This window comes from Rhinopithecus roxellana, chromosome 15 (assembly GCF_007565055.1).
Source record: "Rhinopithecus roxellana isolate Shanxi Qingling chromosome 15, ASM756505v1, whole genome shotgun sequence".
Classification (NCBI taxonomy): domain Eukaryota; kingdom Metazoa; phylum Chordata; class Mammalia; order Primates; family Cercopithecidae; genus Rhinopithecus; species Rhinopithecus roxellana.
Genome location: NC_044563.1, coordinates 18,402,820 through 18,430,161, shown reverse-complemented (window position 1 = coordinate 18,430,161; position 27,342 = coordinate 18,402,820). Strand labels below are relative to the sequence as shown.

General features: G+C 55.0%; 2 protein-coding genes across 10 annotated transcripts; one reads left to right on the top strand and one right to left on the bottom strand.

Annotated features, from left to right (window-relative positions):
• The first annotated feature begins 8,941 nt into the window (after positions 1 to 8,941).
• PSMC3 (proteasome 26S subunit, ATPase 3) lies at positions 8,942 to 16,713 on the top strand. Its single transcript, XM_010371119.2, has 12 exons — positions 8,942 to 9,206; positions 9,463 to 9,546; positions 10,170 to 10,295; positions 10,703 to 10,807; positions 10,923 to 10,985; positions 11,231 to 11,368; positions 12,480 to 12,623; positions 12,729 to 12,877; positions 14,997 to 15,093; positions 15,318 to 15,463; positions 16,285 to 16,366; positions 16,537 to 16,713. Exons 1-12 carry the CDS (start codon positions 9,132 to 9,134, stop codon positions 16,645 to 16,647), a joined length of 1,320 nt encoding a protein of 439 aa, XP_010369421.1. The 5' UTR covers positions 8,942 to 9,131; the 3' UTR covers positions 16,648 to 16,713.
• A 2,296-nt stretch (positions 16,714 to 19,009) lies between these two features.
• SLC39A13 (solute carrier family 39 member 13) lies at positions 19,010 to 26,978 on the bottom strand. Of its 9 annotated transcripts, none has more exons than XM_030918289.1 (11): positions 26,818 to 26,969; positions 26,170 to 26,363; positions 25,082 to 25,390; positions 23,462 to 23,575; positions 23,054 to 23,175; positions 21,990 to 22,097; positions 21,811 to 21,900; positions 21,045 to 21,095; positions 20,611 to 20,743; positions 20,361 to 20,523; positions 19,011 to 20,228 (listed from the first exon to the last, which is right to left on the bottom strand). In XM_030918289.1, the coding sequence occupies exons 3-11, from the start codon at positions 25,380 to 25,382 to the stop codon at positions 20,153 to 20,155; spliced, it is 1,158 nt and encodes a 385-aa protein (XP_030774149.1). In that variant the 5' UTR covers positions 25,383 to 25,390; positions 26,170 to 26,363; positions 26,818 to 26,969; the 3' UTR covers positions 19,011 to 20,152. The 9 variants fall into 9 exon arrangements, with proteins under 9 accessions (XP_010369418.1, XP_030774153.1, XP_030774149.1 ...); XM_030918290.1 differs by having other exon boundaries at positions 26,170 to 26,360; XM_030918291.1 differs by having other exon boundaries at positions 26,170 to 26,273.
• Positions 26,979 to 27,342: the final 364 nt, after the last annotated feature.

The following is a 27,342-nucleotide window of genomic DNA, read 5'->3' as shown; positions in this document are numbered from 1 at the left end:
GCTCACTGCAAGCTCCGCCTCCCGGGTTCATGGCATTCTCCTGCCTCAGCCTCCCGGGTAGCTGGGACTACAGGCGCCGCCACCTCGCCCGGCTAGTTTTTTGTAGTTTTTAGTAGAGACGGGGTTTCACCGTGTTAGCCAGGATGGTCTCGATCTCCTGACCTCGTGATCCGCCCGTCTCGGCCTCCCAAAGTGCTGGGATTACAGGCTTGAGCCACCGTGCCCGGCCTTTATTTATTTTTGAGACAGAGTCTCACTCTGTTTCCCAGGCTGGAGTGCAGTGGCGTGATCTTGGCTCACTGCCTCAGCCTCCCGAGTAGCCAGGATTACAAGTATGTGCCACCAGTCCCGGCTAATTTTTGTATTTTTAGTAGAGACAGGGTTTCACCATGATGGTCAGGCTGGTCATGAAGTCCTGGACTCAAGTGATCCGTCTGCCTCAGCCTCCCAAAATACTGGGATTACAGGCACGTGTCACCACACCCAGCTAATTTTTGTATTTTTAGTAGAGACAGGATTTGGCCATGCTGGCCAGGCTGGTCTCGAAGACCTGACCTCAGGTGATCTGTCTCCCCACCCTGACTCTTTCCCTCCCTCCCTGTCTTCCTCTTCCTATAAAGGCACTGATAGGCTGGATGTGGTGGCTCATGCCTATAACTCCAGTACTTTGGGAGGTGGAGGCAGGCAAATCACTTGAGGTCAGGAGTTTGAGACCAGCCGGGGCAACACGGTGAAACCCCATCTCTACTAAAAATACAAAAATTAGCTGGGTGTGATGGTGCACATCTGTAATCCCAACTACTCAGGGAGGCTGAGGTGGGAGGATCACTTGAGCCCAGGAGGCAGAGACTGCAATGAGCTGAAATGGCACCACTGTACTCCAGCCTGGGCCACAGAGTGAGACCTTGTCAAAAAAAAAAAAAAAAAAAAAAAAGGCCTGGCGCGGTGGCTCAAGCCTGTAATCCCAGCACTTTGGGAGGCCGAGACGGGCGGATCACGAGGTCAGGAGATCGAGACCATCCTGGCTAACACGGTGAAACCCCGTCTCTACTAAAAATACAAAAACTAGCCGGGCGAGGTGGCAGGCGCCTGTAGTCCCAGCTACTCGGGAGGCTGAGGCAGGAGAATGGCTGTAAACCCGGGAGGCGGAGCTTGCAGTTAGCTGAGACCTGGCCACTGCACTCCAGTCCAGGCGACAGAGCGAGACTCCGCCTCAAAAAAAAAAAAAAAAAGCTGGGCCCCATTGAGAAGGTGGCATGTGAGTGAAACCTTGAAGGAGGTGAGAGACCAAACTGAGTAGATTTCCTGGAAAGAGCATTCTCTTAGAGAACAGAATCCTAAGATAGGAGCTTGCCTGATGTGCTCAGGAGCAGGAGGGAGACCTGTAAGTGAGCGGGAGGGAAGGAGGAGAAGTGGAGGCCGGAAGTAGAGTGTGGTGTGAACACACGAAGGCGTGGAGAAGGACTCTGGCTCCTGCTCTGGCGAGTCGGGCACCTGCTGAGGATTTTGAGCAGAGTAGTGACATGATCTGATTTGGCTTTACAAGAATTCCTCTGGTTGCTATGTGGAGAACAGATGTGATACAAGACAGCTGGCCTGAATGTTTAAAAAATGCCAAGGCCATGAAAGACCAAAATGATTGGGAGACTGTTCTAGAGTAAAGGAGATTAAAGAGATGTGGCAACTAAATGTGGCAACCCTTGATACTGTATTTTTAAATTTTTTAAAATATTTTATTTTATTTTATTTTTGAGATGTAGTCTCTCTCTGTCGCCCAGGCTGGAGTACAGTGGCATGATCTTAGCTCACTGCAACCTCCACCTCCCAGGTTCAAGCAATACTCCTGCCTCAGCCTCCCCAGTAGCTGGGATTACAGGCGCCCACCACCATGCCCAGCTAACTTTGTGTATTTTTAGTAGAGGTGAGGTGTCACCATATTGGCCAGGCTGCTCTCGAACTCCTGACCTCAGGTGATCCACCTGCCTTGGCCTCCTAAAGTGCTGGGATTACAGGCGTGAGCCACCGCACCCGGCCAATGATACTGGATTTTTTTTTTTGAATCACAGTCCCGCTCTGTCGACCAGGCTGGAGTGCAGTGGCACGATCTGGGCTCACTGCAAGCTCCGCCTCCCGGGTTCACGCCATTCTCCTGCCTCAGCCTCCTGAGTAGCTGGGACTACAGGCGCCCGCCACCACGTCCGGCTAATTTTTTTTCTTTTTTTTTGTATTTTTAGTAGAGACGGGGTTTCAACGTGTTAGCCGGGATGGTCTTGATCTCCTGACCTCGTGATCCACCCACCTCGACCTCCCAAAGTGCTGGGATTACAGGCATGAGCCACTGCGTCTGGCCTGGAATTTTTTTTTTTCAAAGGCTATAAGGGATGTTTAGGGAATAATTTAAGACATTTTTATATGGACTATATATTGGATATTATTGCATCAATATTAAATTCCCTGGGTATATGACTATATATATATATATGTATACATACACACACACGCGCGCACACACACACACACACACATATATATATATATATATATATATAATTTATTTATTCTTTTTTTTTTTTTTGAGAGACAGTCTCCCTCTGTCGCCCAGGCTGGAGTGCAGTGGTGCAATCTTGGCTCGCTGCTACCTTTACCTCCAGGGCTCAAGCGATTCTCCTGCCTCAGCCTCCTGAGTAGCTGGGATTACAGGCATGTGCCACCATGCCCGGCTAATTTTTGTATTTTTAGTAGAGACAGGTTTTCTCCATGTTGGCCAGACTGGTCTCAAATACCAACCTCAAGTGATCTGCCCGCCTTGGCCTCCCAAAATGCTGGGACTACAGGCGTGAGCCACCTGCCCCCGGCCAACTGTGTGTTATATTACCAATGTATCGTAGCTATGTATGAGAATGTCTTTGTTTTTAGGAGACATGGGCTGAAATATTTAGAGGTGAAGTGTCATGAAATCTGGAAGTTATTTTGATTTTTTTTTGAGACAGAGTCTTGCCATGTTGCCCAGGCTGGAGTGCAGTGGCCCGATCTCAGCTCACCGCAGCCTCTGACTCCCAGGTTCAAGCAATTATCTTGCCTCAGCCTCCCAGGTAACTGAGACTACAGGTGCACGCCACTGATTTTTGTATTTTTAGTAGAGATGAGGCCATGTTGGCCAGGCTGGTCTGGAATTCCTGACTTCAAGTAATCTGTTCACCTCGGCCTCCCAAAGTGCTGAGATTATAGGCGTAATACTCAGCCACCAGAGTATCTGGGATTACAGGCGCCCACGACCAATGCCCGGCTAAATTTTTTATATTTTTAGTAGAGACGGAGTTACTCCATGTTGGTCAGCCTGGTCTCGAACTGGTCTCTGACCTCAGGTGATCCACCCGCCTTGGCCTCCCAAAGTGCTGGGATTACAGGCGTGAGCCACCGCACCTGGCTGCTTGTACTTTTAATGGCAAAAACTGCAATCGCTTCTGCACCAGCCTGCTATATAAAGAGATGTAGTATAAGGACTTGGCTCATGTGATTATGGAGACTGGCAAGTCCCTAGATCTGTAGGGTGAGTTCTGGAGACTGAGGAGACTTGGTGGTTTTGTTCTAGCCTGATTCAGAAGGTCTGAGAACCAGGAGAGCCGATGGGGTAGTTCTCCTCTGAAGGCTGTCAGGCTCAAGCCCCGTGAAGAATAATGTTTCAGTTCAACTCCAAAGGTAGAAAAGACCTTTGTGCCTGTCGGAAGGGAATCTGGCAGGAAGAACTCCCTCTGAGTCAGCCTTTCTGTTCAACTCACACCTGCAACTGACAGGATGAGGCCCGCCCACATTAGAGAGGGCAACCTGCTTTCCTCAGGCTCCTTATTTAAATGTCAATCTTGTCTAAAAACAGCCTGACAAAAAGACCCAGAATAATGTTGAACCAAACACCTGGGCACCCCATGGCCCAGTCAAAATTAACCAGCACAGGATGGTTAGGGTAGAATCCAGGAGACCAGAAAGGCCCCGCAATAATCTAGGGGTAGCCAGGTGCGGTGGCTCATGCCTGTAATCCCAGCACTTTGGGAGGCTGAGGTGTGCAGACTGCTTGAGGTCAGGAGTTCAAGACCAGCCTGGCCAACATGGTGAAACCCCATCTTTACCAAAAATACAAAAATTAGCCAGGCATGGTGGCATGCACCTGTAATCCCAGCTACTCGGTAGGCTGAGGCAAGCGAATTGCTTGAACCTGGCAGGCGGAGGTTGCTGTGAGCCAAGATCGCACCACTGCATTTCAGCCTGGGCAACAAGAGCGAAACTGTCTCAAGAACAAAACAAAACAAACGCACAAAAATTATCTGGGCGTGGTGGTGTGCATCTGTAGTCCCAGCTACTTGGGAGATTGAGGTGGGAGAGTCACCTGAGCCTGGGAAGTGGCAACTGCAGTGAGCTGTGGTCACACCACTGCACTCCAGCCTGGGTGACAGACTGAGACTCTGTCTCAAAACAAACAAAAACAAAGAATAACTCCAGGGTTTTGGCCTAGTGGCTCTCACCCCAGCTTGATGCCAAGACAGAAACATCTGTTCTAGGCCTGGCCTAGACCTCTTCTCTCTAGAGGCCCAGATGGACCAGAGGCCTGTAATTCAGTCAACCTTTTTCTCCCCGAGGGCATGCTCTGCCCCAGATTCCCAGCTCCTTGCTGGGACTGACCTCGTGGTACTTCCTTGATCTTTTTGAGCAGAGTGAAACTTCATAAACTATTCTCCTTTTTCTCCCATCTCCCCAAGACATTCCTACTCCTGGGCTCCCAAGATAATCAATCCCTGTCATTCTAGCCAAGATCAAAGAAGAAGATGTTCAGGGCCGGGTGCAGTGCCTCACGCCTGTAATCCCAGCACTTTGGGAGGCTGAGACGGGCTGATCACCTGAAGTCAGGAGTTCGAGACCAGCTTGACCAATATGGTGAAACACCATCTCTACTAAAAATACAAAAATTAGCCAGGTATGGTGGCGGATGCCTATAGTCCCAGCTACTTGGGAGGCTGAGACAGGAGAATCACTTGAACCCAAGAGGCAGAGGCTGCAGTGAGCTGAGATTATGCCACTGCACTCCAGTCTGGGTGACAGAGAAAGACTCTGTCTCAAAAAACAAACAAACAAAAAAAAAGAATGAGACGTTCAGCCTAGAACAGTCCTAAAATCCAGGTGGGTCAATCCTTCTCTTTAACATTCCACCAGGTTGTGGTCTGGCACTGGCTTTGGGGATTAGGAAAAAGATTGCAGTATAGGCCGGGCGCGGTGGCTCAAGCCTGTAATCCCAGCACTTTGGGAGGCCGAGACGGGCAGATCACGAGGTCAGGAGATCAAGACCATCCTGGCTAACATGGTGAAACCCCGTCTCTACTGAAAATACAAAAACTAGCCGGGCGAGGTGGCGGGCGCCTGTAGTCCCAGCTACTCAGGAGGCTGAGGCAGGAGAATGGCGTGAACCCGGGAGGCGGAGCTTGCAGTGAGCTGAGATCCGGCCACTGCACTCCAGCCTGAGTGACAGAGCAAGACTCCGTCTCAAAAAAAAAAAAAAAAGATTTGGGGGATTCTTGCTAAAATGACCTAACAGGATTCTTGTTAAAACGCAGGCCAAGGACAGCTGGGTGTGGTGGCTCACGCCTGTAATCCCAGCACTTTGGGAGGCGGAGGCAAGAGGATCATGAGGTCAGGAGATTGAGACCATCCTGGCCAACATGGTGAAACCCCGTCTCTACTAAAAATACAAAAATTAGCTGGGCGTGGTGGTGGGTGTCTGTAATCTCAGCTACTTGGGAGGCTGAGGCAGGAGAATCACTTGAATCCATGAGGTGGGGGTTGCAGTGAGCCAAGATCGCACCACTGAACTCCCGCCTGGGCGACAGAGCCAGACTCCATCTCAAAAAAAAAAAAAAAAGCAGGCCAAGGACTTATACTTCAAAGGTGAAGGATAAATGAGGACCAGGATCACATATCAAGAGGGATGAGGTATCAGGGGTGGGGGGATTCTGTTAAACTGACTAGCAGGATTTTTGTGAAAACGGGGTTAGACAGGCTGATGACAGGGATGAACCAATAGCCTACAAGGCCTAATCAAAAAAAGAGGGCTCAGAGGCGCCTACCTGAAAGTTGGTTAAGGGGAAAATGTCTGTATCTGTGGGGAAAAGAAAGAGCGAGCAGCCTGTTACTGTGTCTATATAGAAAGAAGTAGACATAAGAGATTCCATTTTGTTCTGTATTTGAGATGCTGTTAATCTGTGACCCTACCCCCCAACCTGTCCTTGCAAGAGACAGGTGCTGTGGTGACTCAAGGTTTAATGGATTTTGGGTTGTGCAGGGTGTGCTTTGTTAAACAAGTGCCTGAAGGCAGCTTGCTTGTTAAAAGTCATCACCATTCTCTTAATCTCAAGTACCCAGGGACATGTACACTGCCAAAGGTCGCAGGGACCTCTGCCTAGGAAAGCTAGGTATTGTCCAAGGTTTCTCCCCATGTGATAGTCTGAAATATGGCCTCGTGGAAAGTGAAAGACCTGATCGTCCCCCAGCCTGACACCCGTGAAGGGTCTCTGCTGAGAAGGACTAGTGTAAGAGGAAAGAAGGCCTCTTGGCAGTTGAGATAGAGAAAAGCATGTCTCCTGCTCGTCCCTGGGCAATGGAACATCTCCGATTGTATGTTCTGTTTACTGAGAATGGAGAAAACTGCCTTAGGGCGAAAGGTGGGATTTGCTAGAGCAATGCTGCTCTTTATGCACTAAAAAGGTTTATGAAGATGTTTGCATATGCATATCAAGGCACAGCACTTTCCCCTAAACTTATTCATGTCACAGAGATCTTTATTCATATGTCTTACTGCTGACCTTCTCCCTATGATGATCCTATTATCCTGCTACTTCCCTTTTTCTAAGATGGTAATTATCAATAAATACTAAGGGAACTCAGAGACCGGTGCCAGCGTGGGTCCTCTGTATGCTGAGCGCTGGTCCCCTGGGCCCACTTTTTCTTTCTCTATACTTTGTCTCTGTGTCTCATTTCTTTTCTCAAGTCTCTCCTTCCACCTAATGAGAAAGTCCCATAGGTGTGGAGGGGTAGGCCACCCCTTCAGCATCGCTCCTAGGCCCAGACTGGAAGCTTTCTAAACATATTCCTATTTGTCAGGATCTCCAAAAGCAGGCCCCAGAATGGGACCCAACTGACCCAGGCGTGATGGGGCCAGCACACACCAGACAGTCTCTTTCCCCTCTGGGTTTCTTGGCTTCTGTCAGGCAACTCAAAGTGAGAATTTGGGGTCAGCAGTCCTAGTGCTGACAGTGACTCACTGAATGACCTCCAGCAAGTCACTTAACCTCTCTGAGCCTCCCTATGCTTATTTAAAGTTAAGAATGGTAATTCAATCTGTCCACAAGGCAAGCTTGTTGAGAGAGTGGAATAAAACACTGTTACTTGAGGAGACGCTTTGTCGGCCTGAGTGAGCAGCTGTACATGTTGTTATTTAAAGAAAAAAAATCTGCTTTCAACTGTGTTCCAGAAAAAACCACTGCAAAGGCTAGGTGTAGTGGCTCATGCCTGTAATCCCAACACTTTGGGAAGCTGAGGCAAGAAGATCACTTACACCCAGGAGTTTGAGACCAGCCTGGTCAACATGGTGAAACCCTGTCTCTACTGAAAATACAAAAATTAGCCGGGCATGGTGGTGGGCTCCTGTAACCCCAGCTACTTGGGAGGCTGAGGCAGGAGAATCCATTGAACCTGGGAGGCGGAGGTTGCGGTAAGCAGAGATCGCGCCACTGCACCCCAGCCTGGGCAACAGAGTGAGACTCCGTCTCAAAAAACAAAAAACAAACAAACAAAAAAAGAAAATGACTGCACAGATTTTCATCGAAGTTAAGAGGGTGTTTGTGATGGTTTGACTTGAAATACAGCTATGTCGCTTACATGAAGTTCCCTTTAAAAGGGCTCTGGGGCTCACCTCAAAGGATAAAGAGGGATCATTAAAAACAGTCGAGACAAGGGTACAACGAATGAGTCTCCCATGATGCGGAGACCCGCTCTGCTCACTGAGATTACTAACCATCGGCAGAGAAAACAATTGCAGACACGAGTCATAAGTTTTTTTTTTTTTTGAGTGGGTGTCTGGCTCTGTCGCCCAAGCTGGAGTGCAGCCGCGCGATCTCCGCTCACTGACTGCAAGCTCCGCCTCCCGGGTTCACGCCATTCTCCTGCCTCAGGCCCAAGTATGGGACTACCGGCGCCCGCCACCACGCCCTACTAATTTTTTGTATTTTTAGTAGAGACGGGGTTTACACTGTGTTAGCCAGGATGGTCTCGATCTCCTGACCTCATGATCCGCCCGCCTACGCCCTCCCAAAGTGCTGGGATTACAGGCGTGAGCCACCGCGCCCGGCCCTGGTCATAATGTTTTTAATCCTAGAGGCTGATGGTCAATTGAGTTCTTCCCACGTGGACAATTCCGTGAAGCCTGCTCTGAGGTTAGGAGCAGCAGCGATTTCTCCTTAAAGCTGGTTAATGATTCCCTCCTGTAAATCCGGGTGACCAGCTTGTACTTAAATAATTGTAAAAATGCGGTCTGAGGTGGCTTGCCTTTTTGGCCCTTTGCACACGGCTGGCATATGTCGTTTATGAATTGGGAGGCAGTGTCATTGTGTAAATCCCCTTATTCCTAGCGGGGTCATGGTCTGAGTTTGAATGCGTCCCTCCGCAAGCATCTGTCACTGGCCAGATTAAAAACTACATTTCCCAAAGGCCCTCGCGGATCCCCTCTCTCTCTCTCTCTCTCTCTCCTCTCTCTCTCTCTCTCTCTCTCTCTCTCTCCGGTTTTACACCTAGGCCCCGCCCCCAACGCGCGTGTCGGCCAATAGCGGCCCCACCTCTAGCGCCCGGCAAAAATAGGACGCGGGAGGGATCGTTTCACGGGCTGCGGGGGCGGGGCCTGTGGCCAGGGGTTGGTCTTTGGAATCGGAGCGGCAGATTCGCTGCTCGGCAGCACGGCCGGAGCTGGCCCGGTCAGGAGTCGGGATTTGCGGAGGGAGGTTCTCCACTGGCCAAGAGAAGGCCTTAAGAAAGACGGTATTAATCTCCCGTTGCGGCTCCCACCTGGTCCCATCGTCGGCCCGCTCCTCCAGGAAATGAATCTGCTGCCGAATCTCGAGAGTCCAGTGACTCGGCAGGAGAAGATGGCGACCGTGTGGGATGAGGCCGAGGTGGGCACCGGGCGACCTGGCGGTCCGGGAACCGGGCCCGCAGGGAGACGCCATTGACAGGAGGGAAGGAGGTGGCTGGGGGTCAAGGTCTGACCCGGTCTCGGGGACGGGGTCGTTTGGGATGTGGACAGGGGTCCTGACTCCTTCATCCTGGCTTTATGGGCGTGGAAACTGAGGCTGTGAGTGGGTTCGGAGAACGAGGGATGCTTGTCCTAAGTAAAAATAAATATATAAATAAACAAATAATTTTTTACAGCAAGATGGAATTGGGGAGGAGGTGCTCAAGATGTCCACGGAGGAGATCATCCAGCGCACACGGCTGCTGGACAGTGAGATCAAGGTGGGCGCACAGCTCCTGTGCGGGCGATGGAGTCCCCACAGGACAGGCCCCAGCGATCCGAGTTGCCTCTCCTACTTCCTTCTCGGGCACCCTGGGGGAGACATGGGGCTCAGGCTTCCACTTCGGACCAGGAAAAGAGGAAAGAAAACAGCCTTAAAAGGGACAGGAAGACAGTCAGGGGATGGTGGGAGACCTGGGCTGAGATGAGAAGTTATCAGATTGCCTTTCCCAGTGATAACTGGGAATAATCCTCTCAAGCATCCTACTTTTAGTAAAATCCCTATTTTACAGATGAGTAAACTGAGGCTCAGAGTCATTTGTCCTGCGATAAAGCACCCAGTTCTTACTAACAGGCAGAACCTAAAACCTATATTTGCCTGTCTCAGAGGCCTGCTTTTATTCCAATACTACCACTATTTCACCAGGAGGTTTCCACACTGGCCTCCTGTTTCGACTTCTACGGGATGTGGACACAGTCAGACTCTGCCTTCAGAGAGCCTCCGAACTGGATGAATGGATGTGGCGGGGGGGTCCCCTGGACACCCTGGACCTCACCAGTTACAGGGCTCTAGCATAAGCTGTGCCAGGGCTTATATTTGCTCCTCCCCCCCTTCTCATCTCAGATCATGAAGAGTGAAGTGTTGAGAGTCACCCATGAACTCCAAGCCATGAAGGACAAGATCAAAGAGAACAGTGAGAAAATCAAAGTGAACAAGACCCTGCCGTACCTTGTCTCCAACGTCATCGAGGTGTGTGTGTATGTGGAGGGGAAAAGAGGGAGTCAGCGGGGATTGGGGACAAGCGGGGTGGGGCTGCTAGGGAAAGAGCGGGTGGAGGTTTTGAGGCCAAACTGCATGTCAGAGCTACACCTCCTGGGGCACTTTAATGGGGAGAAGGGGGCCTGCAAAGGCCTTGGAAGTCTCACATGTCTCCTTTTCTGTTGGTTATGTCTCCTCTGGGGTAGATGAGCCCGGTGCAGAGGAGGAGCACCTACACGGAGATCAATCCCTGGGCTTAGCAGGGGCACCCACCTTTGCTGGGCTCAGGGCTGTTGGAGGAGGGAGGTAGGGATGGCCAGCCCTGCAGAGATTAGGAACTGACTTAGGAAGCACTAGGCCTTGGGGAGTTCAAGGGGCTGAGTGTTTTTCCTTCCCAGCTCCTAGATGTTGATCCTAATGACCAAGAGGAGGATGGTGCCAATATTGACCTGGACTCCCAGAGGAAGGGAAAGTGTGCTGTGATCAAAACCTCTACACGACAGGTGAGCATGGCTCAGCAATAAGAGACTGGAGGAGGGTGAGGAGCAGATGTGGGACAGGACTAGGGAGCCTTCCCTGAGGACACTAACTGAGACTGCCCCTGTAACTTATTCACAGACATACTTCCTTCCTGTGATTGGGTTGGTGGATGCTGAAAAGCTAAAGCCAGGAGACCTGGTGGTGAGTGGGGCCTGAGCCCAGGCAGTGCTTTTCTGGTGACTAGCTGAGCCCCTGCGCCCGCCCCAGGTCACTGTTGGCTCTGAATCTTGGCAGAACAACTCAAGAGAGTCTGGGATCCTGTCTACTTGCTGTTTGATTCTTGTATTGCCCAGTCCTGTGTCTTCCCCTCTGCTGACACCTGTCACCAGTCAATTGGGTAGCCCTTGAGCTGGGCCAAATCTGAAGGCCCTGTGCTGTGTCCTTAGGGTGTGAACAAAGACTCCTATCTGATCCTGGAGACGCTGCCCACAGAGTACGACTCGCGGGTGAAGGCCATGGAGGTAGACGAGAGGCCCACGGAGCAATACAGTGATATTGGGGGCTTGGACAAGCAGATCCAAGAGGTGAGGGAGGCACGGCAGCTGCCAGCAGCCTCAACAGCATTTCAGTTTCCCCACGCCATTGATGCAGCTCATCTCCCTAATGTGTCTTTTATCCCCATAGCAACCTAGGGAGGAAGGGAGGGCTGCCATGTGACAGGTGAGGAGACTAAAGCCCAGAGAGTTTAAATGCCTTCCCCAGGATCACAGAAAGACCAGAGCCAGGACTGGAGCTCAGGTTCCTGGTTTCTGGCCCAGCATCTTTTTTATTTTTATTTTTTGAGACAGAGTTTTGCTTTTGCTGCCCAAGCTGGAGTGCAGTGGCACGATTTCAGCTCACTGCAAACTCCACCTCCCAGATTCAAGTGATTCTCCTGCCTCAGCCTCCCGAGTAGCTGGGATTACAGGCGTGTGCCACCAAGCCTGGCTAATTTTAGCAGTTTCTATTTTTAGCAGAGTCTCTCTTTTTAGCAGTCTCTCTATAGAGACAGGGTTTCTCCATGTTGGTCAGGCTGGTCTTGAACTCCCAACCTCAGGTGATCCACCTTCCTTGGCCTCCCAAAGTGCTGGGATTACAGGCATGAGCCACTGCTCCCGGCCCCCGGCCCAGTGTCTTTCTGTCATATACTTTTTTTTTTTTTTTTTTTTTTTTTTGTGAGACAGAGTCTCGCTCTGTCGCCCGGGCTGGAGTGCAGTGGCCGGTTCTCAGCTCACTGCAAGCTCTGCCTCCCGGGTTTACCGCCATTCTTCTGCCTCAGCCTCCGAGTAGCTGGGACTACAGGCGCCCGCCACCTTGCCCGGCTAGTTTTTTGTATTTTTTAGTAGAGACGGGGTTTCACCGTGTTAGCCAGGATGGTCTCGATCTCCTGACCTCGTGATCCACCCGTCTTGGCCTCCCAAAGTGCTGGGATTACAGGCTTGAGCCACCGTGCCCGGCCTCATATACTCTTGTTCCTGGAGAGTCCATAGCTCAGCCTTGGTGGGGATGAGCGTTCTGTGTCCTCTTGATACGGGGAAAGGAGTGGGCATGTCCCCGAGTTAGAGTAGGGATTCAGATTGGGGTTGGAGCCATGAAGGGTTGGACTGTAGGAGCCCTCAGGGCTTCATCTCCTCACCCAGGACTTCCTCCTGGCAGCTGGTGGAGGCCATTGTCTTGCCAATGAATCACAAGGAGAAGTTTGAGAACTTGGGGATCCAACCTCCAAAAGGAGTGCTGATGTATGGGCCTCCAGGGACAGGGAAGACCCTCCTGGCCCGGGCCTGTGCCGCACAGACTAAGGTGAGTACTTTGGGAGGGATGCAGGGGAAATGGGCAGGAGCAGAAACTACCAAATGGGCTCAAAGTGTCTGCCTGTGACCTGACCCTACCACCTTTTCCTTCCAGGCCACCTTCCTAAAGCTGGCTGGCCCCCAGCTGGTGCAGATGTTCATTGGAGATGGTGCCAAGCTAGTCCGGGATGCCTTTGCCCTGGCCAAGGAGAAAGCGCCCTCTATCATCTTCATTGATGAGTTGGATGCCATTGGCACCAAACGGTAAGGGAGGGCCAAGGATCCCCAGCAATCTCTGTGGTGGTGGAGGGAAGGGGTGGACTCTCAGTTGTGCTCAATTGTGGTTCTTTCCCACCCTGTATTCCCTCCTGCCCCTGGATGGTGACTCCTCAGCTCTTGAGGTTCAGATTCCTAACTCTTGATCAATAGCCTCCCTGTTTCCCCAGCCATTCATTCCCATAGCTGCCAGCATGTTCCTTTCAAAACAGGAATCTGGGCCGGGCGTGGTGTCTCACGCCTATAATCCCACCACTTTGGGAGGCCGAGGTGGGAGGATCACTTGAGCCCAGCAGTTTGAGACCAGTATGGACAACATAGGGAGATTCTATCTTTATAAAAAAAATAAAAATATTAGTCAGGCGTGGTGGTGCACACTTCTAGTCCCAGCTACTCAGGAGCTGAGGTGGGAGGATTGCTTGAGCCTCGGAGGTTATGGCTGTAGTGAGCTGTGATGGCACCACTGCACTCCAACCTGGGTGACAAAGTGAAACCCTGTCTTAAAAAAAAAAAAAAAAAAAAAAGAATGCCTGTAATCCCAGCACTTTGGGAGGCTGAGGCAGGTGGATCACTTGAGGCCAGGAGTTCAAGATCAGCCTGACCAATATGGTAAGACCTCGTCTCTACTAAAAACACAAAAAAATTAGGCAGGCATGGTGGTGTGCACCGGTAATCCCAGCTGCCCGGGAGGCTGAGGCATGAGAATCGCTTGAACCTGGGAGGCAGAGGTTGCAGTGAGCCAAGATCGTGCCGCTGCACTCCAGCCTAGTGACAGAGCAAGACTCTGTCTCAAAAAAAAAAAAAAAAAACAAAAAATGCCAAAGCAGGAATCTGGCCACCTTGCTCACATGAACCCACAGTGGTCCCTGACACAAACCAATCCTGTTAAAAACCCTTCCTGGCTGGACGCCGTGGCTCACGCCTATAATCCCTGCACTTTGGGAGGCTGAGGTGAGTGGATCACTTGAGGTCTGGAATTCGAGACCAGCCTGGCCAACATGGTGAAACCCGTCTCTACTAAAAATAGAAAAATTTAGCCTGGTGTGGTGGTACATGCCTGTAATCCCAGCTATTCGGGAGGCTGAGGCAGGACAATCGCTTGAACCCGGGAGGCGGAGGTTGCAGTGAGCTAGGATTGTGCCATTGCACTCCAGCCTGGGTGACAGAGCGAGACTCCATCTCAAAAAAAAAAAAAAAAAACCCTTCCTCGGCCTTCCTGTTGCTCCCTGGGATAAACACTGGACTTGCAAGGCTCACCGTGTGCTGCCCTTTTGCGCTTCCAACCTCATCTCATGCCTGTCTCCTGCCTCCCCTGCTCTGGACTCCTGCCACAGTGCTTCCTGTGTTTCAGGCCCGCCGTGGCTCTTACCCTGTTCTCCACTGGTTAGTTGCCCAGCTGGTGGGCTTTCAACCTTCAGATCTCAACCTCAGGGACACTTCCTCGGGGATGCCTGTCTGGACTCTCCTGTACAGCACCATCCAAGGCTGGGCCAGATCCCTGTGTTTCTAAGAGTTAACTCAGTTTGCAAGCACACATTCATCACAGTAACAGCGCAAGCAGTGGCTGGTTTTGCTTTTTTGTTGTTGTTGAGATGGAGTCTCGCTCTGTTGCCCAGGCTGGAGTGCAGTGGCGTGATCTCAGCACACTGCAACCTCCGCCTCCCAGGCTCAAGCAATTCTCCTGCCTCAGCCTCCTGAGTAGCTGAGATTACAAGTGCCTGCCACCACACCCAGCTAATTTTTGTATTTTTAGTAGAAACAGGGTTTCACCATGTTGGCAAGGCTAGTCTCGAACTCCTAACCCCAGGTGATCTGCCCACCTTGACCTCCCAAAGTGCTGGGATTACAGGCGTGAGCCACTGCACCCAGCCTTGCTCACTGTTTTATCCTCAGTCCACCACATGACTCCAGGAGCCTCTTCAGTCTCTGACTTGTGGTCAACAATTAATGACACCTTTTATGTGCCAGTCCCCGGGCTGGGGGCCCCAAGTAGAGTGAGCCATTTCCCTGCCCTAGACAGGTTAAGTTAGGCTTCCAGGGGGTAGAGGAGGGGAGGGCTCTGCCTAAGCTGTGCCCTCACCAGCATCTTGGGCTTCCTGTGCCCTAGCTTTGACAGTGAGAAGGCTGGGGACCGGGAGGTGCAGAGGACAATGCTGGAGCTTCTGAACCAGCTGGATGGCTTCCAGCCCAACACCCAAGTTAAGGTAAGTATTAGCACTCCCAGGCGAAGAAGATGAGGCTCAGAGGTCAGGAGCTGTCAGGCTCCCAGCTAGCCTGTGGTGGAGCTGGAATGAGAATTGGGATCTGTCCTTAACATCCCATGTGTCTCACCTGCACTCTGGGGGCTGCCTCTCTGCCTTTTTTGACTGTGTCTGCCCATCTGTGAGCACCTTGCTCCTTTGTTCAAGTTATGGCTTCTCTTCCTCAGGTAATTGCAGCCACAAACAGGGTGGACATTCTGGACCCCGCCCTGCTCCGCTCGGGGCGCCTGGACCGCAAGATCGAGTTCCCAATGCCCAACGAGGAGGCCCGAGCCAGAATCATGCAGATCCACTCCCGAAAGATGAACGTCAGGTGAGCAGGGGTACAGGCAGGGCACGGAGACCTGGATAGGCGCAGGAGGAGGATGTCTCTGCCGCGCTTCTCTGTACTGAGCTTCCCCAGCCTCCACGACCACCACCTGCCCGGCCCCAGGCACACACAGTACCGTTCCACACCCCAGCCTCCGTTTCTCTCCAGTTGCCTGATGTAGCATCTTGCCAGGGCCCAGGTCATAATTCTGGGTGCTCTGCTCCTTAGACTTCACCCCTCCTCTGAAGGCACAGAGGCTGGAGGTACTCATTTTCCCTGCCTCACACCTCAGCCCATGAGCACAGGCCAGGCATGGCCGGGGCCAGATGGACTTGAGTTCAGATATGTACGACTCTTAGCAGGTGCCATGCCCTCTCAGCCTCACTTCTTATTTGGGACTTGGGGGTGATAGCACCGATTTCACAGGGTTGTGGCAAGGATTAGATGTGACAGTGTCAAGCACAGTGCTGGCACAGGATGAGGACAGCAGGGCCTGCTGAGCTGGGGGACCATCTTTTGTCCCCACATCCCCCTGCTCCCCTGCCTCATGCCGAGTCAGTCCCTGGAGTCTCAAATGCAGATTTCTAGAAGGCCAGAGCTCAAAAGACCCTAGAAATAACCTGGTATAACCTGCATTAACTTCCTCCCTTTGTCCCCCACATCTTCTACTGAGAAGAAAACAAGGTGCATTGATTGGGTAAGGAACTTGCCTCTGATCTCAGGGCGACTTGACTTTGTTGCTTGACAGGGCCAGGGGAGGACATTTGGCCCCTCTGCCCACTCCACATGAGCCACTGAGCCTGTGGTATCTGTCCTCTCCCCAGTCCTGACGTGAACTACGAGGAGCTGGCCCGCTGCACAGATGACTTCAACGGGGCCCAGTGCAAGGCTGTGTGTGTGGAAGCGGTGAGTGGTCAGGCGGGGTGGGTGCGTCGCTTTGTGCCTTCTTGCCCCCTTCTTGGACAGGATGGGGGCATTTGACTGGTGGAGACAGCTGGTGGAAGAGGCCTAAGCCTCAGGGAGCCAGGAAAGGCATTCAGGCGTTCAGACCTAGACTCTGTCTGTCCTGGCTGTAGGGCATGATTGCACTGCGCAGGGGTGCCACGGAGCTCACCCACGAGGACTACATGGAAGGCATCCTGGAGGTGCAGGCCAAGAAGAAAGCCAACCTGCAGTACTACGCCTAGGGCGCGCTGGCCGGCCCCGGTCTCACGGCTGAAGTGCGCAATAAAAGATGGTTTAGGGTCCCTGCCGCTGCTTGTCTGCTTTCCCTGGGCTCTGGCTGGAGGAGTGGGGGCATGTGCAGGAGGCACCTTCCTCAGGTGCTGCAGCCTGGAAACCCTGAGGCAGCTGTGGGCCCCACACCACTGGTCAGGGTGAGGCTTTCTGGTGCCACGCGTGGTGCTGCAGCTGCTGCATGGGCCTTCATGCCCCTGCGAGCCCTCTCTCCCTGAGCACCGCTCTGCTCTGAGCTTTCAGAGGCTCATGGGCCTGCAGTTCCTGCACAGAGGACCTAGACAGAAGCCACCCTTTCCCTTTTGGCATTTTGGTGTCTGGCACTAGTCCTGGCCTCCTGGTAAAGCCAGGCTTGGGTTTAGGCTTTCAGCCTCCTCCCTCGTTTCCTGGCCCTGTTTCTCCAGACGCTCCCTTAGCTCTTTCTGTCCCTGTCTTTTGGCCAAAAACTGAGCCTGAACAGGATCCACTGGGAGCCCCTCTAGGACTCATCTGTCACTCTGCTCCCCTCCCCCAGTTCGGCTGTCTCTTCACTCCAGCTGGCCCCTTGCCTTCCCTGGGTGCCCCTGCTTGGCTTCCCACTGACTCCTCAGCCCCTGTCTAGCAGCACAGCCCCTGACGTGCTTCTAGTTCTGTCCCCTGCCCTGGACTCAGTCACCCCAGTCCTGCATTCCTGTTCCTTCTTCTAACCAGACGGCATTTGCTCCTGACCATGACACCCAAGTTCCCCCACAGGGACCACACCCACCGTGCTTTGGTTTCCTCATCTCCAAAATGGGGCCCCCGGCCTCTTCCAGTGGGCCGTGATGCTCGCACGCACTGTCTGCCATCCAGCAGGGCTTGGCACCCTGGCTGGCAGCCCTGAGTACCTGCATAGGTGAGGGGGGCAGCTGGCCAGGACGGCTGTGGTTCATTCCTTGGATCTGAGGCCAGGAGTCACTGGATCCTTGAGACAGTTATCTTACAGGATGTGTCGCAGCTAGGCGAAGCAAATACTATGTCATTTAAAAACGTTTTGCTGTGTCGCAGCTAGGCGAAGCAAATACTATGTCATTTAAAAACGTTTTGCTGTTAGAAACATTGAGAGCCAAACACTCCCAGCTAAGGACGTTACTGGGGTTTCATATCCACCTCTCCCACGCTCCATGACACCGCCCAGACTGCAGATCCCAGCCAGTGGACTATTGACAGCAGTCCTGGCTGGCCTGGGAGGGAGGAGGTGGACTGGGCACCCCCACCCACATTCTCTTGACAGGACTGGGGAAGCAGCGCCCTGTGCCTGGTGTTCTTCTACTCCACACCTTCAGAAGAGACGGGGTGTGGTTTTGAATAAGGGTCCCATATTATCTTTTCTTCTTTTTCTTTATTATTTTTGATACGGGGTCTTGCTCCATCACCCAGGCTGGAGTGCAGTGGCGCGATCTCAGCTCACTACAGCCTCCGTCTCCAGGTTCAAACAATTCTCCTGCCTCAGCTTCCTGAGTAGCTGGGATTACAGGCACCTGCCACTGCACCTGGCTAATTTTTGTCTTTTCAGTAGAGACAGGGGTTTCACCATATTGGCCAGGCTGGTCTCGAACTCCTGACCTTGTCATCTTTGGCTTCCCAAAGTTCTGGGATTACAGGCGTGAGCCACCATACCCGGCCTCTCTCTTTTTTAAGCAAATGAGAGCTTAATTAATTTAAGGCCAAACCTGGAGATGACTTTGTGGCTGGAGCTTCCTTCCCTGGTTACATTTTCAGTGAGGGGGAATGGGGGGCAGGTAGGGAAAATGCTGTGGCTTGCAGTTCTATAAAATAAGCACCCTAACTGGGTGCAGTGGCTCACACCTGTAAGCCCAACACTTTGGGAGGCTGAGGCGGGCAGATCTCAAGGTCAGGAGTTCAAGACCAGCCTGGCCAATATGGTGAAACCCCATCTCTACTAAAAATATTTTAAAAATTAGCCAGGTGTGGTGGCAGGTGCCTGTAGTCCCAGCTACTTGGGAGGCTGAGGCAGGGGTAATTGTTTGAACCCAGGAGGTGGAGGTTGCAGTGAGCCGAGACCGTGCCACTGCACTCCAGCCTGGGTGACAAAGTGAGACTTTCAAAAAAAGAAATAAGGACAGCGTCCTGGAGTTGTTGGTGGTGAGGGACTAAAATGGCATAGGACCAGGCTCGTATAGGTGCTCTGTCATTATTGGAATAAAAAGCCAGGAAGACATGGAATGTTCAGAGACGCACTGCAGGGGTGACAGTTCAGAGACAGGGGACTGGCAGTGGCAGTGAGGAAGGCCCTGTGTGGCCATGGAAGGCCGTGCAGAACCAAGGCAGCCAGTGTGTGGATAATATTTATTTGTATCCTCTATAGAACAAATATTTACAGATACAAACGGAATCACAGCAAAGTTGCTATAAAACCACCCAGACCTCTCGATGGCCACTTCTGAAAACATCCACGGTCAAGGGCAGGGCTAGGCCTGGCTGTGCAGTGGGCCAGCTGAGTACCTGGGCGTCAGCCAAGGGAAATGCTTGGGGATTATGGCTTCAGCACTCTCCCGGAGCACATTCCTGAGCGCTGACAACTCGGAGCCCTCACCGCCCCCACCTACCCCAACCCCAGTGGGGAAGGAAAGGGGCCTGAGCTGGGGAGAGCAGCCTGGGCTCGCTCTGTGCCTGCTCCAGGAGTCCCTGGCCCCTGTGCTGGCAGGAGCGTCCCTGAGCTGGACCAGGAGCCCTCTCTGGCCTGCGGCTGCTCCCTGCCCAGCAGGCTGCTATTTGGCAGCTGGAGGTGGCATGAGCTGCTGGTGCTGCCAGGGTGTGTTGACCAGGAATGAGCTCCCAGGGCCAGCAGCCCTGAGGAAAGGGTCTTAGGAAGCGCCTCCCAGCTCACTGCTAGGAGCTGGGGACTGTCAGTGCTGAGTGGGGCTGGGGTACACGAGCACCTGCTTCTCCTTTCTTTGGTTTAGAGGTGGGAAAGGAAGGGCCAGGAAAAGGGAGAGAAGCCGCCCCAGCTTTAGCCCCTAGGCCGCCTGGGGACTGGCTGCGTGTGCAGAGGGGGCAGCAGGAGGTGGGCAGCTCCAGAGTTCCCTGCACCCTGGGATCCTTGGGCTGCTCTCACTCCCAGGATCCCGGCAGGGCAAGGCCTCTGCTTGGGACCAGTGCTGCTGTTCCTCGCTGCTTCACTCCGGGAGGTGCAAGATGACAGGGTGGCAAGGAGAGGTAACCACAGCATGGCTGGGGACAGGCGCTACACTGGGCCCCGGACCCAGCACAGGGATCACAGTGTCGGTCTCCCACACATGCCTCTGGCCACATGTGCACATCACACACATCCACGCACATCTCCCTCCTGTCTGGTGGGAGGCTCATTCTGTCTCGCAGGCACTCGCCCTCTCTGCCTCTCACATATGCAGTCACAGAGTGAATCCGAGCATCTTATTGCTGCAGGGGGCAGGGGCGTCAGGGCATCAGGGAAGGTTAATCCACGAAGATCGAGAACAGCACCATCACCACGATGCCCGCACAGAGCAGAAGCAGCTGCTGCAGGGAGCGCCTGTCGGGAGGGAACGGGGCTCACGGTGGAGGCATGGGCAGGGAGGAGCAGGAAGCTGCCAGGAGCCCCTCCCTCCTGAGTCTCTTAAGGGCCCTGTGAGTGGCAGTCCTCTTCCGCCAACAGGTCACTCACCACGGGTCCTCTTCTTCCAAGAGGTCAGGGAGCACGTTCACCAAGGCGATGTAGAGAAAGCCTCCAGAGGTGAAGGGCAGGACCCAGGCTGCCGTCTCCTCTGCAGCGGGAGAACACCCGACTGGGCACCCAGGGCACTGCGTATGCTCCCTGCCTCCCGGGCCTGGGGACCAGCGGTGAGGCAGCCAAATCCTTTGGCTGGTGCCCCTCTACTCATGCCACCCGCCACCACCACCCGCCACGCCCATACCTACTCCCTTGGGGGACTGGGTACAGATGGCAAAGCCGGCGCCCAGCAGGCCCCCCAGCGCTGTCGAGAGTTGCAGCTTGGCTGCGCTCCATCGGTCAAAGCCAGCCCGGAGCAGGATGGCAAAGTCGCCCACCTGAAGGGAGGTCCGGAGGTTCACCCTGCGCCCCAGCGGGGCCTGATGCCCTGAGTGCTCAGGTACGATACACACACTGAGCCCCCTGCCCTTCCCCACCCTACCCCTGGGACTCCCATCCTGAGTATGGCAGAGATGGCAGCTGCAGGCTGCTGGGGTGAGGAGCTCCGGCCCTCACAGCCCAGCCCCAGAGTGCCACACTGGGAAGGCCCACCCGCAAGCCCTCCTGAACTCCACACTCATGCTGACCATGGGCACTGTGGGGACCTTGGCCCCTGGGGGCCGCCCTACAAGCGCTCACCTCATGGGGGATCTCATGCAGGAGGATGGCCATGGTTGTCAGGAGCCCGATCTGCAGGGAGGGGAGCCGTGGCTGCAGGGTCTGTGTTGAGGGCTGGGCACCCCACTTGCCCACTCATTCCACAGAGGTTTACTCTGCTCTGAGCTGGCTCTGGGTGGGCACTGTGTTGGCCACTAGAAATACAGCAGTGACTAAAGGGGACAAGGAACCTGCCTTCACGAAGCTAGCGGTCTAGAGGGGAGAGATAGGACTCACACACTCACAGGCGCTGGGAAGGAAAGGATGGACAGGGTGCCCAGGGGAGCAGGCCCAGGGACCAAATTTAGATGAGGTCAGCAAAGGCCTGGTGGAGGAGTCCATGTAAGTCGAGGCCCCAAGGATGAGTCGTCAGCCGCTCAAAGTGTGGGCGGGAGAACATTCCAGGCAGGGGGAACAGTGTGAGGTGGGAAGGAGCTCGGCCAGCTGCAGAGTAGGCCGCCCCTGGGCCAGAGGCCAGAGGGAGGAGGTGAAGGAAGCATCTAGGAGCAGGCAGGGTCCACGCCTAGCAGCTTGATAGAGGCACCCAACAAGGAGTGCTAGGAACAGGAACAGACCAGGGGCTCAGGATCAGAATGGTAGTGGCCAGGACAGCAGCAGGGAGGATGGGGATGAGGGTCTTAGATGAGGGCGCTGGCAATGGAGGGGCAGGAAGCAGAGACTCCAGACACAGGCAGTCTCATGGCTGCCACCAGAATCGCCAGAGCCCTACCAGCCCCAAGCCCCTCACCTTCTTGCTCACAAGGAAGCTGGCAGCCACAGCCAGCCCATGGGTGAAGTTGTCGATGGTGTTGGCGAGCAGGTTGAGGTAGCCGCTGACCTGGGAAGGAGGGAAGGCAGGAGGCAGGGCTGAGTGGGACTGGCCACTCAGAGCTGTGCGGCTGCAGGGGCCCTGAGCAGGCCACTCACTTTGATGCTCCGGACCACGGCACCGAGGCCGGGCTCTGCGGCCGGCTGGGCCAGACAGTGGCCTCCATTGAGCGCAGCGGCAGCAGCAGTGGGGTCTTTGTTGGGGGCCTAGGGCCAGGAGAAGGAGGGAGAGGTGACATTAGATGCCCCCCACTCAGCCAGGGCAGACAGAAGGGGAGAGAGAGATGGAAAAAGAGAGACAGGGGGCCAGGCGCAGTGGCTCACGCCTGTAATCCAGCACTTTGAGAGCCCAAGGCAGATGGATCACCTGAGGTCAGGAGTTCGAGACCAGCCTGGCCAACATGGTGAAACCCCACTTCTACTAAAAATACAAAAATTAGCCGGGTGTGGTGGCGTGTGCCTGTAGTCCCAGCTACTTGGTAGGCTGAGGCAGAAGAATCGCTTGAACCTGGGAGGTGAAAGTTGCAGTGAGCCGAGATCATGCCACTGCACTCCAGCCTGGGTGACGGAGCGAGACTCTGTCTCAAAATAATAATAATAATAATAATAATAATATTTGGGAGGCTGAGGTGGGTGGATCACAAGGTCAGGAGATCGAGACCACCCTGGACAACATGGTGAAACCCTGTCTCTACTAAAAATACAAAATTTAGCTGGGCATGGTGGCGTGCGCCTGTAGTCCCAGCTACTCGGGAGGCTGAGGCAGGAGAATCGCTTGAACCTGGAAGGCAGAGGTTGCAGTGAGCCGAGATTGCACCACTGGACTTCAGCCTGGGTGACAGAGTGAGACTCCGTCTCAAAAAAAAAAAAAAGACAGGAGCCCCTCTTTTTTCTAGCTAGAATTCTCTGCTACTCTATCAGCTGGGTGCCCCCAAACTCAACAAACCCTCCCCAACTGCTGTCACCATCAGGCTACCAGAACAAGCTACATCAGGGGCTAATGCTGTCACTCCCAAGAAAGGTGGCCCAGCTTCCCGCAGCTCCCAGGGGAGGGCCAGGAGACCCCTCTTTTCAGGGCTCAACTCAGAACCTGGGCCTCCAGGCCCCGGGCACCACCACAGAACAGAGGCTGATATATCCAGGCCCTTGGGTGTGGGGCCCACCTGGCTGGTCCCCTCCGCCTTGCTGTCCAGGAACATCTTCTCCAACGCCAGGAAGGTCAGGATGCCAGCAATGACCCATAGCCCCAGCTGCTGCTGCTGCTGCAGGGTCTGCCCCTCACCACCTGCAGGGGGCGGCAAGGCCAGGCCAAGCCAGGGCCATAGGAGGGGGCCATTTGGAATGGGATCTCATCCAGGGCACCAGGGCAGTGACAAGGGTGGGTCGGGCAGCTGGGGCCTAGAACTCCCACTAAGGCCAGGGCCCTGAGACCGGGATGATAACCCTCCCTCCCTCCCTCCCAGGCAAGCTCCTGCCAGATACCCAGAATCCCTCTCCTGGTCATCCCTGGGCGTGGGCACCAGGCCCCCACTCCTGGCACTGTCTTGCCCCTGGCCTGTGGCCTCACTCACCAGGGCTGGCGCTGCATGTGTAGGCCCAGGCTTCGGGCAGCAGGTGCAGAAACACATTGCCCAAGAGTCCCCCCAGGGCGAAGCTGAGCAGCTGCTTCAGGCGCCAGGCCCCAGCTATAAGGGAGAGATATGGGATCTGGGGGCCGACCCGCTGGAGCTCCTGGCCTGACCTCCGTCCCACTCCACTCACTGGGCTCTTCCTGGGCCTGCAGAAGGCTGGAGATGGGTGGCTGCTCTTCCTGGGCCCCCCACCTCACAGCAGAAACACCACACCCTGCCAAATGCCCATAGGGCCACCACCACATCATGGTGAAGAGCTGACAGGTCCCAGCTCCCAACCCACTACCTGGTGACCTTGGCAGATGACTTTGGAGACTCAGTTTCTCCATCTGTAAATGGGGTCTTATGGGAATTATTATTTTATCTTTTGTTTTGAGACAGAGTCTCACTCTGTTGCTCAGGCTGGAGTACAGTGGCGTGATCTTGGCTCACTGCAACCTCTGTTCAAGCGATTCTCCTGCCTCAGCCTCCTAAGTAGCTGGGATTATAGGTGCATGCCACCACATCTAGCTAATTTTTATATTTTTGGTAGAGATGGTGTGTCACCATCTTGGCCAGGCTGGTCTTGAACTCCTGACCTCAGGTGATCTGCCCACCTCAGCCTCCCAAACTGCTGGGATTACAGTCGTGAGCCTTTTATGGGCTCTTATGGGAATTAAATGACAATATGTATAGCAAGTGCTCAATAAGTGGGAATTTTTCTCAGCTGCTGTCACTCTCAGAAAAGTGGCAGAGATTTGGGGACTTGCAGCATCCAGAGTTGGAAGTCGCCTACCTGAAAGCCATGTCCAACCCTTTGGCTTGATAGAGAAACTGAGGCCTAGAGGACAGAGGCAGCTGAGTTTGGGGTGGGATCCCAGGGGAAACTGCTATTTCCTGGCTGGGTGACCTTGGGCTGGTCAAAGAACCTCTCTGTGCCTGTGCATCCTCACTTGTAAAATGGAACTAATAATCCAAGTGCTCCCTGTACTGACCTCGCAGGGCTGCTCTGAAGGGTGAGCACAGGCCTGACCGTGGCCCGAGCAGGGTCACAGCCGCCCTCAGCTCAGTGCCTGGCACAGAGCTGCTGGGTAACTATCTGGTAAGTGAATGGTTCCTGAGCATCCAGCAGGCAGCATCAGCCTCTGGGATGCTCGTTTCTAACAGATTCCCAGGGCCCTGGTCCACCCCTCTTGGGTGGGGGATAGGCACATGCATTCTTAGCAGCTCCCTAGAGCTCTCCTGCGTGTTTTGTTACAACATGTTATTTATGAACGGGCAGTACATGCTCCTGGTACAAAAGGGTAGTCAGGGCACACAGATGTGTGCCCACATCCCCATCTTCTGGACTCCCTCCCCAGGGGCAGGCCCTGCTGCCAGGTGCTCATAGCTCATAGCTTCCTGGGGAAGCCAAAACCAGCCACCCCTGGCTAGATAACTCCTGAGAGTACCAAGGGGAGAAGTTCTATTCAATCCTCTCCCTCCATCTCAGACACTCTGTGACCCGGGGTCTCCTAAGAAGAGCAGCAGCGTGCTTCCCACACGCTGGCTGGCCCTGGGCACCATCGGAGAGCCACCCACCTTCTGAGCACAGCATGGTCCCCATCTCTAGGGGAATGACGAGCAACGGGAAGACCCCACTGAGCCCCACCATGAGGGAACCCAGGAGGGAGCAGATCCAGGTGTCCAGCCGCTCTCCGCTCAGCAGAGCCCCCCAGGACTCGCTTTCCTTGTTGTCCAGGCGGCAGGCCGTCGCAGTCCCCCGACTCCGGAGGGCCGGCTGGGAACCCCCAGCCCTTCCCAAGAGCTCCAGGGCCAGGGCGGTGAGGAAGAGGAGCCTTGGGCCCGCCATGCCACAGCCAGGGCAGGGACATCCAGGCATGCCACGTACTGAAAAACACAAAGGCCACCTACATGAGCTGCCAGCCTTGGCCGCACACCTGCTTAGGAAACGTGGCGCCTCCCTCCTCCCTCCTCCCTCCAAGGGACCCTGGCATCCACCCTCCTGCTGTCCTTGCCAGAGCGTCTGAGCATCCAAATGCTTGGGTGCACAGCAATGGGGCCCTGCGTCTCCACGCGCCACTCCCGAGCACCGCGTATTTTTTCCTTCTGAGCAGTTCCAGACTGTGCCAGCACCTCCGCCTGAGGCTAAACTTTCCCTAATGACAGGGTGAGGCGCTGGCGGGCTCTCCTCAGCCACCGGCGGCCCGGCCCAGCCGGGTGTCTCTGGCTGCCAGGGGAGGCTCTGCTGCCCGTGACACCCCAGAGACTGAGGCTCCCCTTCTAAGGGGATGGGGTGGATTCAGAGAGACACACGTGGGGAAACTGAGCAGCTGAGCCAGGGCAAGACCATCCACGCTTCTTCCTAGGACATGAGACCAATGTCCCCGGGGCACTGAGGGCGACAGGAGGTGGGGCTGATGAAGAAGGAGCCTTTAGCCAGGGGATGCCTCTCCCATGCAGAGAGCAGACTTTAGAGCCCCCGCGGAGAACTCTACACTGCACTTTGAGCTGTCTGACTCTGGGCAAATCTCTGAAGCCCCCCTCCCCGTCTGAACCTCAGTGCCCTCATCTGCAGGACAGGGATCAATATCACCTGCCTCAGCTGTGAGGATGAGATAAGCCTGAAAGTGCAGGTGGATGTGCATGAGAAGGCGCAGAAGCCTTGCCTGTGCCAGGGAAGGCCTGGAGCTCCCTGCAGCAGGAATGTGCCCAGCCGGCCGATCACAGGATGCAGACGTGAGTCAACCAAGCGAGAAGTTCCATCTGGAAACTTGGGCATGAGGTTTAAATGTGGTCTGCCCTGCCTCAGGCTGGCTGTGACCTTGAGCTGGTGACGTCCCTGCCTCAGTTGCCTCACCTTCTGATGGAGATAGGAGGGGAAGAAAGCAGCTGCCTCTGGGTGGTGGCAGAGATGCCCATGTCTAGGACCTCCAGGCCTTAACTAATCAGGCACACTGATAAAGCCAGCGGGGCTCCACTAGGGACCACAGGCAAGACTGGGCCAGGCCGAGGCGGTCACGCAGAGGTGAGGGGACCACCGGTTAGCGGGAGGGAATACACTGAGAGTCCGAGGGGAGAGGAAAGGAGAGAGTGAGAGAGCCAGAGAGAGGCGGGTGGGACGCTGAGGGGACAGCGAGGGAGGGATGGGGCGCGGGGCGCGGAGCGATGAGGGAGAGGAGGCCGAGGTGGGCGAGCCTGACTCCCGGGTCCTGGGAGCCGGCCCAGGTCTGATGAGGACCAGTCAGACGGGGCGAGGGATCGGCTGGGTCCGTCACGCCCGGGATGCGGGCCCCGAGGGTCCGGCGGGCACTCACCCTGCGGCTGCGGCGCTCCGGGCGGCCCCGGCCATCCAGCTGCGGTGCCGCGCCCCGCCCAGGCTCTGCCCAGCCGCCCGGCCGCCCGGCCCCCGGCCCGGGGCCGCCCCCGGCGCGCGGCCACGTCACAAGGGGCCTGTCCGGAACCCGAGGCGCAGCGTGCCGCGGGGCCGGGGGGAGTGGCGGCGGAAGGGCGCTTCCGCCTCTCGGCGGTGGGGGATCCGGGCAGAGGGCGCACTTCCGTTTGGGCCGGGCTGCGGATCGGAGGGGAGGGCCGGTCGGAAGTGGGAGCGCCACACGCACCGCGCTCAGCCAGGCTGGGCAGGGACGGAGGCGGCGGCTTTGCGGGGACCGCGATCGGCCGAGCTGCGGGGCTTGCGGATCTGGCCGCCGCTTCCCGTCCAGAGCCGCAGTATGCCCACGGCCGCACGGGGGCGCACCCTGCCGCCAGACCACGCCGCCCAGGTCGGGCTGGGAGGACGGCTGTGCGCTCCTGCTCTGAGTCAGCCCGGCCTGGCTCCTCCA

What these genes read in the sequence shown, in the direction of transcription:
- PSMC3 (XM_010371119.2), top strand. Translation starts at nt 9,132, where the DNA reads ATGAATCTGCTGCCGAATCTCGAGAGTCCAGTGACTCGGCAGGAGAAG. An exon ending in CCTGTGCCGCACAGACTAAG is followed by an intron (nt 12,624 to 12,728) that starts GTGAGTACTTTG and finishes TTTTCCTTCCAG; the next exon opens with GCCACCTTCCTAAAGCTGGC. An exon ending in TCCCGAAAGATGAACGTCAG is followed by an intron (nt 15,464 to 16,284) that starts GTGAGCAGGGGT and finishes TCCTCTCCCCAG; the next exon opens with TCCTGACGTGAACTACGAGG.
- SLC39A13 (XM_030918288.1), bottom strand. Translation starts at nt 25,382, where the DNA reads ATGCCTGGATGTCCCTGCCCTGGCTGTGGCATGGCGGGCCCAAGGCTC. An exon ending in GCTTCCTTGTGAGCAAGAAG is followed by an intron (nt 21,096 to 21,810) that starts GTGAGGGGCTTG and finishes CCCTCCCTGCAG; the next exon opens with ATCGGGCTCCTGACAACCAT. An exon ending in TGCATGAGATCCCCCATGAG is followed by an intron (nt 20,744 to 21,044) that starts GTGAGCGCTTGT and finishes ACCTCCCTTCAG; the next exon opens with GTGGGCGACTTTGCCATCCT.